The following is a 15,709-nucleotide window of genomic DNA, read 5'->3' on the forward strand; positions in this document are numbered from 1 at the left end:
ATGGAATTATGAAAATTCCCTTAAGTTTTTGATATGCCAGTGTCTTAACCAGTGTCCTATCTGGGCATGAAAGTAGTGTTGATACTGAAGCTTTTCTAGGGAGATTCATTAGGTCAGTACAAACAACAAGTTCTATAAACATAAAATAGAGTAAAAACTTCAGTAAAGAAGTATTAAAATATGGTTTGTTATTAAATACTCCAGCAAAATTAAAAAGTAGAAGAGATGAAATGATATTGGCAAAATATTGGTAACGTTATAACTGGATGACAGGACCATGGGGGTTCAGTATAATAGTCTATCAACTTTTGTGTATGTTTGATATTTTCAGGGTAAAATGTTTTAATCAATATATTAGGATAAATTATACAGGGCTGCTATCAGTCAATCATTTTTGATATCCAATAGGTCCAACCCAACAAGGTTCTAAACTAACTGAAATAGGCAAAGAGAAAAATTAAACAGAAGAGAACATCGGAATTAATTTCTCTTTCCCCCACCTCTCCCACACCTGAAAATATTGGACTAAAAAGTAAAATCTTGGCCAGGTGCAGCAACACACATCTGTAGTTCCAGGTATTCAGGAAGCTGAGGCAGGAGGGTCATAGATAACTTAGGTCCAACAGTTCAAGACCAGCCTAAGCAATATGGTGAAACCCCATCTCAAAAAAAAATTCTTAGGGGGTGGAGCTGTGACTCAGCAGTAGCGCACTTGCCTGGCATGTGTGAGGCACTGGGTTCAATTCACAGCACTGCATATAAATAAATAAAGGTCTATCAACAACTAAAAATAAATAAATAAATAAAATTCTTAAGAGTGGGGAAGGTCTTCCTAAGTGTAACATAAAATATAGAAAACAAGGAAGAAGGCAGACTTGAAGACAAAAACTTACTTGCAATGGCAAAATAAACCAAAAATTTTTTGTTTTTTGTTAAAAAAAAAACACAACAAATATTGAACTTAGAGAAAATACTTAACAAAGAATCAAAAAGACAAAAAATAGAAAAAGAATTGATAGAAGAGTTATGAATGGCTAATGCACACATGAAAAGATATTCCATATAATTGGTAAAATCTCTCAGTACACTTATTCAGGACAAGAATCACACTAGGGGTAGAGCTGCAGGGCTCAGTTACAGACTCTACATTTTTTGCCATCCTCTATGCTGACAGGAAGAAGTATGTGGCTCTTTCATATCTTCCCTGCTCACCCAGAGTGGGAAGTGGTATAACCAGAGGAAGAAGCAATCAGCCACAGGAAAGATGGATCTAAGCCATTGGGTTTAATAAAATATGACCAGATAAAATTTCTTAAATGTTCCTCTGTACTATACTGACTCCAAGGAGCAGTACAAAAAACCTTCATCTAGAATTGTTATTCAATATGTCAGTCATTAGCCATGTGTGGCTACTTTAATTAATTAATTAGGGGGGTACCAGGTGCTTAACTTCTGAACCACATCCCCAGTCCATTTTATATTTTATTTTGAGACAGGGTCTCACTAAGTTGCTGAGGCTGGCTTTAAACTTACAATTCTCCTACCTCAGTCTCCTGAGCTGCTGGGATTATAGGCATGTGCCACTGCACCCAGCTTCAAATTTAAAGTATTTGAATTAAAATTAAAATTGGTTTGTCAGTCTCACTAGCCACACATGTCTAGTGGCCAGTATACTGGACAGCACAGATACCGAACATTTCCATTATAGAGAAAGTTCTACTGGACTACTCTGACAGGATATTACTATACACCATAACCTACCCTTTAGGAAGATACTTTCCCCGTAATTTTTCTTTTGGAAGTTATATTGCCAACTATATTCATTTGTCTTCACTGGGAAAAATCCATTCGTACCTCCCCCCAATCAACTGTCCCAAGCAGTGTTAGGTACTATCTAGATGCTAGCTAGATATGTTATCTTAGATAGAGGAGTTTTATGTAGCCTTTGGAAAGAATGGTTTTCTTGTCATTTCTAATATCAAATTGTATTCATCTCATCAGGGTCTCAGCAATAAGTCAAAAGGGGCTAGCCTTTCTGAATAAAAATGCCAGAAGTCCACCTAGATATCCATAGCACAGTACTAGAAAAGGATCAGAGATTAAATCTTCCTAATCCTGGTCTGGCAATGAGCAATTAAAAACCCTTAAAAGCTGCCCACAGTCTGGTCAAGATCAGAAACCAGAACTTTTTAAGATTTGGTAGGGCCCAAGCTGCTGCCATGGCATGCACTAGTAGGCATTTTTAGGCCTGTGCTTCAACCAGGAATCTATATCCCAACAAACCCCAAGTTATCTGCCATTGAGGTTTTCAAAGGGAAAGACTCCTCCTTTTCTGCCTCTGGGGCAAAGAGGGAGGAGGGTCAGGAGTCTGGTCCCCACCCTTCTAAAACAAAGGGAAAGTGCAATGACCAACCTGGATACCTGACAGGAATGAATGGGAAAAGTTGCTACTTTTTTCCTCTTTTCTGTAAATTCTAATTCTGTAAGGGCCTATATTTAGAAAGATCCTACCATATTCCTTGTAAAAAGTAAAGAAACCCACAACTTTCTCTACAAAATTGACATGAAATATATGCGACTAGAGCTGTCTGGCAAAGAGTGGCTTGAACTTGGCTTCCCCGTGCTCTTTATAAAGTCTTCGATTCTACATATAGTACACAAACAGGGAAATGTCAGCTCAATAAAAAGAGAATACAGTTTTCAAAACCTTGATACCAACATTCTGCCACTTGGGGCTTCAGAAGGCCATTCCTTCCTGACCACCTTAAATATTTGTGGTTTCAATTTGGCAGCTTCTTTGAAACCAAACACACACACTTTCTCAGTGTACGTCCATTCACTGTAACTGCACACCACTTTGGGAACAGGGAATTCAGAAGAGCATAACTGCATAATTAGGCTCCAACACAATTGAGCTTTTGATTTCATATCTACTTCTGAAAATTCTCTGCTATACCAAATTTGGCCATCCCTCCAAAACCCAGTCAGGTCAGAAAGTGTGAAAAGCAGCAACTATGAAGTGGCAATTTAACTTCCTTGTTTTTGGAAGAATGCAGAATGAGCAGCTGGGGACAGATCTCAGAAGACCTTCCTTCCTCCAGGCCTGAAATCCACGTGGGAGAACAGGACTCTGGCTCCATAGGCCACACTTTCTAGGAGGTTTCTATCAGGTAGTCTCCGCCAACCTTGCAGTCTTGTGATTGGATCTTATTAAGGGAGAACTGCAGCCAACAATCTCCTCTGGACTTAGTGTCAAATTGGGTTGAAAGGTACCAGCAAGGTACAGACAACTCCCAGAATGAAGGATGTGTGGAGGTACTAAGGTCCTCTTAAAGTAGGAAGATCTTCTCATTGGCATGCTCTTCACCTCTTCAGATGCTCAAACAAGGGGAAAAAGAGGAATAGCAATGGGAAAGAGTGGGAAATAAATACTGAAAGGCACACTTAGACACACTTAGGTACACATGGACCATATGCATACACATAACAGGGTTCCAAATATTGCTCAAAACGAGTTCTGTATGTTTTTTAAATGTTTTTCCTTAAATAACCTGAGAAAGTAAGTGGAGTCACATTTTTTTCTCCACTGAGAGCTTCTACCTTGGCTTCCCACAAAATAATAACAATAATGACAACAACAACTACTACTAAAATATTGACAATGGAGAAGACAGAAGAGTTGAGTAACATTATTTTCACCAATGAGGTAAGATTCAGAATAGACTTAAAAAAACAAAAACAGAAAGCCTTCCCTCTTTCTATGCCCTTAAAGGATCTGAAATCTTTTAAAACTGATGGACTTAGTATAGCTTCCCATGACCTAAAGACACATCATGAAGAAACTTTCAATTCACCCAACTTTCAATGGCCTCAATATAGACAAAGCCAGGGCAATTCTACAGAAGATAGGGATGGCATCATGTCACAGGACCATCCTGACCTCCCTCTAATGCTCACAGGTGGCAGTTGTCTGGAATTCCAGTTGTCTGGAAGCCATGACTTGGAGTAGAAACAGAATTCTCATTTCCTCCCCTAGTAAAATGGCAGACCTCACAATAACAGAATATAACAGAACATCAGCAATTGAAATGGATTCCAATTCTAAGATCAGAAACAAAGTTCAATTGGTAGGTGAAACTTTCCCCTTTATGCCCAATCAACCCTATGCTCCAGCCAGTGGCCCCACAGGGAACATGCTTCCCAAAGTCAATACTGATAGCTTACATATACATGAACACAACCATCAATCGGAAGGCAACTTACCGTCTCTCCCCGTTGTGCTCAAATTTGATTCTGACATCACTCTGTCAAAAGGAATGATAGATAAGTTAGAGCAGTCTCTGACTTGTGTTCCTCTAGCCATTCCCAGGTAAGTCTTGGGCAGTCCTTGGCAACATTAAGCAAACATCACCATTAAGCAAACACCTGATGGCTCCTGGTCCAATTTCTCTACCCAGAAAGGCATTCCTTTCCAATGAGTTACAACTTCTAGTACTAACCTCAGGGACAACAAAGCTCTTGGGATAAAATTCCTAGGTAGCTGTTCCAGCTTAACTGCCATGCTCTGAAACAGCAACTTTCTAGGTTCATACACTATTTCTACAAGTGGCTCTGGAATTTCTCCTACCAAATCACCTCCTGACCAAGATACCTTTACTGCTTGGCTGATGCAACTAAATAGAAAAAGAAATCTAGATGCCGATCTTTCTAGATATAGACCTTAGGTAAGTTACTTATCCTCTGTGAGTTTTAGTTTTTCTATCTGTAGAATAGGGCTAAACACAGTTTGCAGAGTTGCTATGAGAATTAGATGAGATAATGTTAGTAAAATAACTGACAAGTAATAGACATGTGACAAATGGTTTTTGTATCTGCTGCTGCTATTGTTACTACTATCATGGATTTCACATGATTCTACCAAGGCTAACCTAGTGGGAGTAAAGTAAGACCCTATACAAATTACCCTAGAAACTGTCCCCAGATCTATCTGAAGTAACTATGCTGGATAGCATGCGAACTCCAGGAGAGCAAGGATCACATTTATCTTGTTTCTGAATCCCCAGTGCCCAACAAAGGGAGTGGCATATAATATTTGTGCTTAATAATATTTGCTAAATGGATGAGTGGATTGAAGAACAGAACTGAGTGTAAATGTCAGAAATAGGGGAAAGTATAAGTGTGAAAATGTTAAAGAATAAATCAAGAAAGAGATAGTGCAGAAGGCTTTTTAAAAATGACAGAAAAGGTGGGGCTGGGTCTGGGTCTCAGTGGTAGAGTGCTTGCCTAGCACATGTAAGTCATTAGGTTTGATCCTTAGCACCATACGTGAATAAATAAAGTAAAGGTATTGTGTCCATCTACAACTAAAAAAAAGGGGGCCGGGGAGAAGATATTACAGAAGGAAAAAAATGAAAGAAAAGGAAAGTATGATCATCAGGAAACCATCAAATAACAAATGAAGGAGAGAAAGAATTCAAGCTCAATGAATAAAAATTATATGGACAAGACAAATTAATAGATTGTGGCTTGGGAGGGAAAAATAGGACTTCAGAGTATCTAAAGAAGACACACATCATGTGCATGTATGAATATGCAACAATAAATCCCAATATTATGTGTAATTATAATGCACCCATAAAAATAAATTTAAAAAGATGAAGAATACTTAGTAATCAAAGATGACAGGAAAGGGAGCGGGCTTGAAAGGTAGGAGAGTACACAAAGAACTCCTTTCTCCCTTTAGGGGCTAGAATGCTTTAGGTCAACTGAAACAGTGGTTCTAATTTACACCTAAAAATTATTGAGGATCCCAAAGTACTTTTGTTTCTGTGGATTATATCCATTGACATTTACCATATTAGAAGCTCAGAAAATTTACATTTTTTTTTTTTTTTTTTTTTTTTTGCAGTGCTGGGGATTAGAACCCAGGGCCTAGTGCATGCAAGGCAAACACTCAACCAACTGAGCCATATTCCCAGCCCTAATCTTATTTCTTTTATTCATTTAAAAATAGCAATTAAGACTCGGGGTGTAGCTCAGTGGTAAAATGCTTGCCTGGCATGTGTGAGGCTCTGGGTTTAAGTCCCAGTACCACACCCATACAAATACACATACACACACACACACACACACACACACACACACACACACATATACACACAGCAATTAAAATAAAAAATATAGACTTTTTGTTAAATATAATATTTATATTAATACTTAATATAGATTTTTACTTAAAAAATAGTATTTTCCAAAAAATATACTGAGAAAATGCAAATCTCTTTAACGCCTTACCTAAGACAGCTGGATTCTCATGTTTGTTTTTGTTTTCACTCTGTTGCAAAGACATATATGGCTACTCTGGAAACTGCATTGTATATTCTTAAGAGAATGAGGGTGAAAAGAGCAAGTAACATCTAGCATTATAAAAAGTTTTGACCCTGAAATAGTCTTATGAACCTCCCAAAGAATACCCAGACTATATCACTAAATTAGAATGTACGAATACCATCCTCTAGTCCATTATTTTAAACACAAGGAAAGTGAGGCTCAAATAACTCAGTATTCCTGGAAAGTACACGTACTAAAAAGTAGACAGCAAGACTCCCTTGAGGGACAAGGCCTGTAATGTGATAACTCTTCAAATATAGCCCTGAGCTAGGTGCAGTGGCACACGTCCATAATCCTAGCAACTCTGGAGGCTGAGGCAAAAAAACTGCAAATCTGAGGCCAGCCTGAGCAATTTGGTGAGATCCTGTCTCAAACTAAAGGGATGTGGGTGTAGCTCAGTGAGAGAGTGTCCCTGGGTTCAGTTCCTAGTACTACAAAAATAAGAACAAACAAACAAACAACAACAACAACAACAACAACAAAAAACCCAAAACATACAGCCCTGATGTTTTCTTTTAATATAACCTATAAGTCATTTTATCAATTAATAATAACATAATAATTTTTAACATTTATTGAGCATTTTCTTATTTTTTTAAAAAATTGTTTTAGTGGGCAGGCACAGTGGCACATGCCTGGAATCCCAGTGGCTCCGGAGGCTGAAATAGGAGGATCGCAAGTTCAAAGTCAGCCTCAGCAACTACAAGGTGCTAAGCAACTCAGTGAGACCCTGTTTCTAAAGAAAATACAAAATAGGGCTGGGATTTGGCTCAGTGGTCTAGTGCCCCTGAAGTTTAATCCCTGGTACAAAAAAAAATTGTTTTATTTTGAGACAGAGTCTGCTAAATCAGTGAGGTTGATCTCAAATTTGCAAACCTCCTGCTTCAGTCTCCCCCCAGTTACTGGAATATAGGCAGGAGCTACCTCACCCAGCTTATTGAACTTTAAGGATTGAGCCCATAGGCACTTTGCCACTGAGTTGCAACCCCAGCCCTTTTTATTTTTTATTTGAGACGGTCTCGCTAAATTACTGAGGTTGGTCTCAATCTTGCAATTCTCCCGTAACAACCTCCCAAATTGCTGGTATTATACTTGTGTGCCACTATGCCTGGCTTGAGCATTTTCTATGTACCAAGATTGTCCTAAGCATATTATATGTTTATTAAACTAATCTGCACAATAGGTATTATTATTATTCCTATTTTACAGAAGAAATTGAGTTACAATAAGATTAAGGAAGTCTCCCCAAGGTCAAGTTATCACTGCTTAAAAATCTGTGGAAGACTAGCTCTTATCTTAACTACCATGTTATGCTACAACTTAAGTGTCACATAGGTAAATGTTTATTTCACTCACAGATGCAGGGCTTTAATGCAAGTACTGAGGAAGGAAACTATCACTGGGCTTAGTGGCACACACCTATATCCCAGCAACTCAGGAGGCTGAGGCAGGAGGATCATAATTTAGCAAGGCCCTAAGCAATTTAGTAAGATCCTGTCTCAAAAATAAAAAATAAAAAGCGCTGGGGATGAGGCTCAGTGGTAAAGCGCTCCTGAGTTAAATCACTGGTACTCCCAGAATAAATAAATAAATAAGAACACCAAAGGAAGTTACGTGACTTACTTTTTGGAACTTATAAAGAAAGAGATGGAAAACTCTATATCTGGCATAATAGTGGAGTCAGAACCAGGAGACAATCATGCAGCAAACTTGGAAACTAGGAGGGGAGCCTTTGGCTGAGATTATGGGTAGATGGGGGAACACTTTCCTCTCCCTCCTCATACTGTATTCTATCTATCTGTATTCTAGGTAAACATGCCCACACACACACACAAGGGCGCATACACACACACACACACACACACACACACACACACACACACATAAATAAAAGCCAGAAGACGGAGCAGTGCTGTGGAGGAGTTACCATATGAATTCAAGATTTATATTAGTGATAGCAGTTTTTTCACGGTCTTCTTTTCTTCTTCCCTGAAAAGCTAAGGGGCTGCCATAACAAAAGTTACCTCCAAGCTGGTGCAGTGGCACACACCTATAATCCCTGCGGCTTGAGGGGCTGAGATGGGAGGATCTCGAGTTAAAGACAGACTCAGCAAGGGTGAGGCACTAATAACTCAGTGAGACCCTGTCTCTAAATAAAATGCAAAATATGGCTGGGGATGTGGCAAATGGTTGAGTGCCCCTGAGTTCAATCCCTCCAAAGCATGGTCCACCCTGACATGCTTCACTCTATTCCCACAATGGATTCTGAAGTATCCTCAGTGCTCACCTGCCTTCCCCTGAAGGTGGATTACCATATCCTTTCACCAATTCTGCCTATAGCCTGGCATACCTTGATGTAGCTCTCATTATTATTATTTTTTAATGAATAGATGTTTTTAAACAGTTTTAGATCTACAGAAAAATTGAGCAGATAAAACAGACTTCCCATATATTCCTCTCCCCCCACATTAAGCTTTCCTTAATAACATTTTATGCTAGTATGGCACATTTCCTTTTGTTACAGTTAATTAACCAATATTCATGTATTAACTAAGTTCACAGTTCATTCAGATTTCCTCAGGTTTTTTGTTGATTTTTATCTACTTCTTTTTTTCATTTTACAAGATGATAGTTTAAAAAACATAATAATAGCTCTCATGCTTAAACTGGAACAACAATATATTTAGACATACATATGAAAGAATCTCTTTAGTTCCTTTATAGGACTGAAGGAACTAAATTTATTTCATTATGGGTCATAACTTGGGCATTGCCTCTACATGAGGTTAGTTAGAAAGGGAATTAAGCCCAGCATGATGTTGCATGCCTGTAATCCAGGAGCTCAAGAGGCTGAAGCAGGAGGATCATGAGTTCAAAGTCAGCCTCAGTAAGTTAGTGAGGTCATAAGCAACTCAGTGAGACTCTGTCTCTAAATAAAATATAAAAAAGGGCTGGAGATGTGGCTCAGTGGTTATTGTCCCTGGGGTTCAATCCCTGGTACAAAAATAAAGAGTGAGAGAGAGAATTAAACTTTTGCTCTAAACCACAAATCACTCCTACTCCAGCCTAACCAAGGCTGTGACTAGCAAATAGTGTAAACAAAGATTCCTTGTCTAATGATACCACAGCCATCCCAGAGCAAGATGCAGGTTTCCATGTATGATATGGTGTACCCAAATCTGCCAAATTCCTAAATCTGTTTCTCCTGTCAGGCTGACAATATGGATAAAGAAGGTTCAGATAAAGGTAACTTAGTTCAATTCCTTCCTGCCAACCATTCTCCTTAACCTCTCTGGGGCATTTTACATTGGTGGCCAAGTCTTCCTCTGGGAACCTGCTACCACTCTAACCCCTAACACACTAACTACTTCTGCTTCTTTGCTGTTTCCTCTTCTTCGTGCCCTCTCTCACCCCTATCACCATGTGACCATGAATCTTCAAATCTTCAGTTTCTGGCTTTCTCCCTCTTTACTCAACTTTCTTCTCAGTAGGGATAAATTTCATCAAGTCAACCTATAAATAAAAGACTCTCAAATCTCTATGTCCAGCCCCAATCTGTGAATCAAAGCTTTATTTGCCTACCATGTATTTGAGGCAGATATGCAGTTATTAAAATGCAGCAGTGGAGTCAAACCACCTGCTTTAAATGCTGGCTCTAGTTTGTATGACCTTTAACTTATTACTTTCTTCAACTGAAAAGTAAGAATCATGAGAGCATGTATCTTTTATGTAGATTTATCAAAAGAATTAAATTACACAATTATACACATTAGAATAGTACCTGATACTTAAGAACTAAGAAAGGTCCACTATCCTTTAGCCAAAATCCTTGCAGCCAAAGTGTTTCCAAATGCACATTTAGGACCTAGAGAACTAATATGGTGTGTACTCTGTATACCACATGATACCTCCCCCATCCCTGGTCAGTGGCGAGCAGCACTCCCACTAGAGAGGCAGAATGCTCTTAAGTATTTCCTACATTCTTGTGCATTTCCTAAAGTTAGTTTAGGACATTTTGCCTATTTCTGACCAAGAGCTAGAAACAGAATTGAATTCTATACTCTTTCCCGGCAGTCTAACTCCCAAGACAGCAGGGACCCTCTCAACTCAAATTGCTAAGTTACTGTGGGGAACACTTTCCTCTCCCTCCTCATACTGGCCATATTGTGTTAAGTCACTGAGATTCATAGTTCATTTGTTACACAGTACAAACTATTTATCTAAGTTATTCTAATTTTTGCAGTGAAAAATATAAACATTCATAATAAGTGGAATAGAGAAAGATTATAAACAGCCCTGCATCCACTCAGGCAAGTTTTGTTCCCAAATGAGTTTGCTTGAAATTAAAAAACAAAAACTCTTTAGTTTGCAGAACTCTCCGCATTTCAGAATTGCAGATAAGATACTGTGGAGGGGCTGGGTTGTGGCTCAGCAACAGAGTATCCACCTAGCACTTGTAAGGCCCTGAGTTTGATCCTCAGCACCACTAAAAATAAATAAATAAAAACATTGTGTCCAACTACAATTAAAAAATAAATATTAAAAAAAGATACTGTAGGGGCTGGGATTGTGGCTCAGCGGTAGAGCGCTCCCCTAGAACAGGCGGGGCCTGGGTTCGATCCTCAGCACCACATAAACATAAAGGTATTGTGTTGTGTCCATCTACACCTAAAAAATAAATATTAAAAAAAAAAGATACTGTAGACCTGCAAAAATCAGCGCACATGTGCAGGCACACACACACACACACCCATCACACTCTCTCAGTTTTTCTCCCCACTGCAATCTCACACTTAACCTAGCCACATATGTCTACATCAACTACCCTCTTAAATGAGTCTCCCTTCTCAGTATCACTATTTCTAAGTTGGTACTTCTGTTCTCTCAGCTAAACCTTGGTTCTGTTTGAGCCTTTCCTTCCTTTCCCTGCTCACAGACAGATAGCAATTTCCAATTTCTCCCTTCAAAAGACTTTGATAAGAGGGCTGGGGATGTGGCTCAAGCGGTAGCACGCTCGCCTGGCATGCGTGCGACCAGGGTTCCATCCTCAGCACCACATACAAACAAAGATGTTGTGTCCACCGAAAACTAAAAAATAAATATTAAAAAAATATAAATATTAAAAAAAAATTCTCTCTCTCTCTCTCTTAAAAAAAAAAAAAAGACTTTGATAAGAGATTCTGCTTCCCATTCTTTCTGACATCACCTCTTGATACTGGATTCTGAAGGCTACCTCTGTGCTTCTCAGTTCCCCACTTCTTACCCATTCTAAGTATTTAGATTTACCCATTTCCAAGTATCTTCTGTTTGAACCAGTAATTGAACCCAGGTGTGCTTAACCTCTGAGCCACATCTCCAGCCCTTTTTGTATTTTACTTAGAGACAAGGTTTCACTAAGTTGCTTAGGGCCACACTAAGTTTTGAACTCACCATCCTCCCGCCTCAGCCTCCCAAGATACTGAGATTACAGGCATGTGCCATCATACCTGGCCCCAACTATCTTAATAACCTCTTTCATGGTGTCCCTTCCTTGTTCAAATAGTCAGTGATACCCACAACCTCCACCACCATTTGAAATCCTCTGGGATTTACGCTCATTCTGTTTACCTAACCACTGCATATTATTTGTTCTCTAAGGAACTCTCCCCTTAAGCCAGTCAATGCTCACTCTATTTTCTGAAATTTGCCATATTTATTCCTTCCTCTAGCCTGTAACAAACTATTTCCTGACCTAGAGTGCCACTCTTCCTTCTTTCCACCTAACTGTTACACAACCTTTATAGACTGGTTCAAGTGCCACCTCCATATGAAATGACTCCATAGCTCTTCTGGCTCAAGTTTACACCTTTCACTTTCCTGGTTTCCCATAGCACTCATTTTTGGGACCATATAATTGATTAGGTACAGTCATACATTACAGTAGTTTTCCCTCCTTCCTGCTTGCCCTCCTTCCTGTCTGCCTGCCTTCCTGCCTTCCTTCTTGCCTGCCTTCCTTCCCGCTTGCTCTCCTTCCTTCTTGCCTGCCTGCCTGCCTTCCTTCCTTCCTTCCTTCCTTCCTTCCTTCCTTCCTGTCTGTCTTCCTGCCTTTCTTCTATGTATTCTTCATTTCCCAGTAAGAATGCATTAATCCTAGGGTTCAGGGACTATAACTTACATTTCTTTTATGTGTTTAGGAAGCTGGACTATACTCATATGTTTAATTTAATAGAGGTGCCATAGCTGAGAAAAAATGTTCTGGAGCTGGCAGAGTAGTGCATACCTATAACCCAGTAACTCGAGAGGCACTGGGAAGAGTTTGAGGGCAGCCTTAGCAACTAAGTGAAACCCTCAGCAACTTAGTGAGACTGCCTCAAAATAAAAAATAAAAGGGACTGGAGAGGTAGCTCAGGGGGGTAAATCAACCCTGGGTTAAATCCCCAGTATCCCCCCACAAACAACCCGCCCCCCGCAAAAAAAAAAAAGGAAGAAAATTAGTATAATGATTTAAGTTTAGGAAATTCAAGTCCCCTGTTCACCAGTTAATCAGTAAGGGTAACAGTGAGGGTCACTCTCTGAAAAGAGACAGGGCAGGCCTCAAAGTTGAGCTACAGATTCAGGAAGCATCAGGGGCAATGGATGTCACCGGTAACACCAAATTTACAAAGACGAAAATTTCTCAAAGTCTGGACTGATATGTGAACATGTAATCCAAAAAAACTCTTGAGAATCCAGAAAAAAAAAATCACTGTTTATTAAACAAAGGTTTGTGAACTAGTTTGTTCTGGCAAAGGTCTCGGTTAGTCATTATCTGTCTTAACCTCTCTCTGATTCTGTATTGGTCCCTCTTCCTGTATTTGCTGAATACCTTTGATGGCTTCCCACATCTTTGGAACTGAAGTCCTTATTTTGCCAGAGATTGTAAATAAATGAAAGAAAAGAGCAACAAAAATAAAAATTTTATTTGTATATGTAACTCAGAAAAGTCAGAAGAGATCAGCGGAAGAGATGATTATAAACCAACCTTATAACAACAAAAAACAAAAACAAAACAAAACAAAACAAAAAACCACCAGGCTGTGGGCTGCTATGTCTTATTTTCAAACTGGCCAGCCGTCTTATCAACAACCCTTGAAAGAGAAGGGAAGTCCTGAAGAGCCAGATCTATCATGGTAAAAGCAAAAGGCAGTCTGCTTAATCATCGACCCTGTTAGAGGAACAGCTCCTGGAATTCTCTTCCTGTAGAACTGATAGCCAAGGGTCTGCCCTGCTTACTTCTGCCACAAAAAAGGCAACTTTTCCATTCAGAAGGACCCGGTAGTGGACTATCTAGAGAGTCAGATCTAGACTCTAGGCTCTGATGGAGCATCTACCTGCCATCTTGATAAGATTCAAGGGAAAAAAAAAAAGAAAGAAAGAAATGAGAAATAAGAAAAGAAAAGAAAAGAAAAAAAAAAGATTCAAGGGAAATCAGAATCATGGAAATAAAGATTCTATTTCTTCCTTTACTAGAATTTTCTAAAATTGGACTAGATCCAGAAGTTTGCACAAGGCCATCAATCAAATAATTGATAATGACAATTCAATAAAGGTAGAAAAACTTAGAACTTTCAGTTCCAAAACAGTATGCATAGTTTTGGTTTAGAAACTGTTTCCCCAAAGTTCACACCTACAGAACTAGAACATAATAGAAGTCATGTAATCACTACAATTTCACATTTTTACTTTTTTGGTACCAGGGATTGATCTCAGGGGCACTTGACCACTGACCCACATCCCCAGTCCTATTTTGTATTTTATTTAGAGACAGGGTCTCACTGAGTTGCTTAGCGCCTCACCACTGTTGAGGCTGGCTTTGAACTCAAGATCCTCCTGTCCCGGCCTCCCAAGCCACTGGGATTATAGGCATGTTCCATCCCACCCAGCTACAACTTCACATTTATATGTTTGTTTTAAAATGTACAAAATACATTCTGTCCATGTTACCCACAACTTTATGAGGTAAACACAATATGATACTATGTCTATATATCAGTTGGAAAAACTGAGGTTCTGAAAGGTTATATAACTTACATTTGGTAAAATTAATGTGACTAAGAGTCAGAAGATCTGTGTTTGTTACCTGGTTCTACTCAATTTCTTTGTGTAAAAGTTCTGTATGGGGTGAGGTTGTAGCACAGTGGTAGAGTACTTGCCTAGCATGTGTGAGGCGCTGGGTTCAATTCTCAGCACCACATAAAAATAAATAAAGGTCCATCAACAACTAAAAATAAAAAAATAAAATAAAAAGTTCTGTAAACATTAAAATATTATACATGTTTACAACTGCTGATGTTGTTAACTATCATTGTAGAAAGTACTCAGTAAATCGTAAAATCCTTTGTTAACAGATGATTAACAATTCTATGACTTCTAGGCCAGTGCTCTCTTTACTCCACTGAGCTGGCAGCGAGTACTCACTGTGAGTGGATACCAGCTGAGAGAATTTTACATATCATGACTTGCAAAACCATCCACAGGCCCCAATCACACCTGATATGCCATACACCTAAGATAATCAGCCAGCTCTAACCATGCTGTAGGCTTCCAGGGACCTAATGTATAGAAGAGAGAATAAAGAGAACACAGATCTCCCAGCCAATCGTTCACAGCTGAGCATCTTGTTGCCCACAGTACTTCTATAGTGGCTCAGAATGTTTATTTGTTCTCAGACACATTCTTTTTCAATTAGTTACCAACCCTGTTTACTTAAGAGGATGTCTTAAGTCCTGCCAATCAGAGATATTGAGTTAGGTTTCCCAGTTCTTCCAGGCCTCAGCCCCCAAACATTTCTATCAATGAACCTACCTCCTCTGATTTTCTTTGCCGTGCCAAGCTTGAGCCCCATGAGACTGTGCCAGTCTCAACTTGGCCTTGTAACCAGCACTGCCATTTGCACACTGAAGAGCTGTTTGCTTCTGCCAACATCATTCCACTCATGAATAAACAACCTTTCCCACTAGCCAAAATACTTGGTTACCTTCAACTGCAATTCTGCAATTTGAATCCTTAGCCCAATTTGACATTTCTTAGCCCAGTTTGGCATCTCTTAGCCCTTTAAATTAGGCAGTGATTTTTCATTCCTCTTTCTTCCTAAGCATGAACATTCTGGCAAAGAATTTGTAATGAAAAAAGCTATTTCATCCTATCCTAGGCCTAAACTAACAATAAACAACAATAACAAACATTAATTTACTCTGTAAATTGTAAAGTCCCAAGTCCACTTTCCAGGTACTTTTTTTTTTTAATATGTATATATACCTTTATTTTATTTTTTATGTGGTGCTGAGGATCAAACCCAGAG

General features: G+C 39.1%; 1 protein-coding gene across 2 annotated transcripts in view; it reads right to left on the reverse strand.

Moving 5' to 3' along the window:
• Map3k3 (mitogen-activated protein kinase kinase kinase 3) overlaps nt 1-15,709 on the reverse strand; it is a 69,447-nt gene that overhangs the window by 41,778 nt on the left and 11,960 nt on the right. For both annotated transcript variants that reach the window (XM_076869519.1, XM_076869518.1), the window contains one exon: nt 4,264-4,304. In XM_076869519.1, the coding sequence (XP_076725634.1) occupies nt 4,264-4,304 (41 nt within the window). The remainder of the gene's footprint in view (nt 1-4,263; nt 4,305-15,709) is intronic.

This window comes from Callospermophilus lateralis, chromosome 11 (assembly GCF_048772815.1).
Source record: "Callospermophilus lateralis isolate mCalLat2 chromosome 11, mCalLat2.hap1, whole genome shotgun sequence".
Lineage (NCBI taxonomy): Eukaryota > Metazoa > Chordata > Mammalia > Rodentia > Sciuridae > Callospermophilus > Callospermophilus lateralis.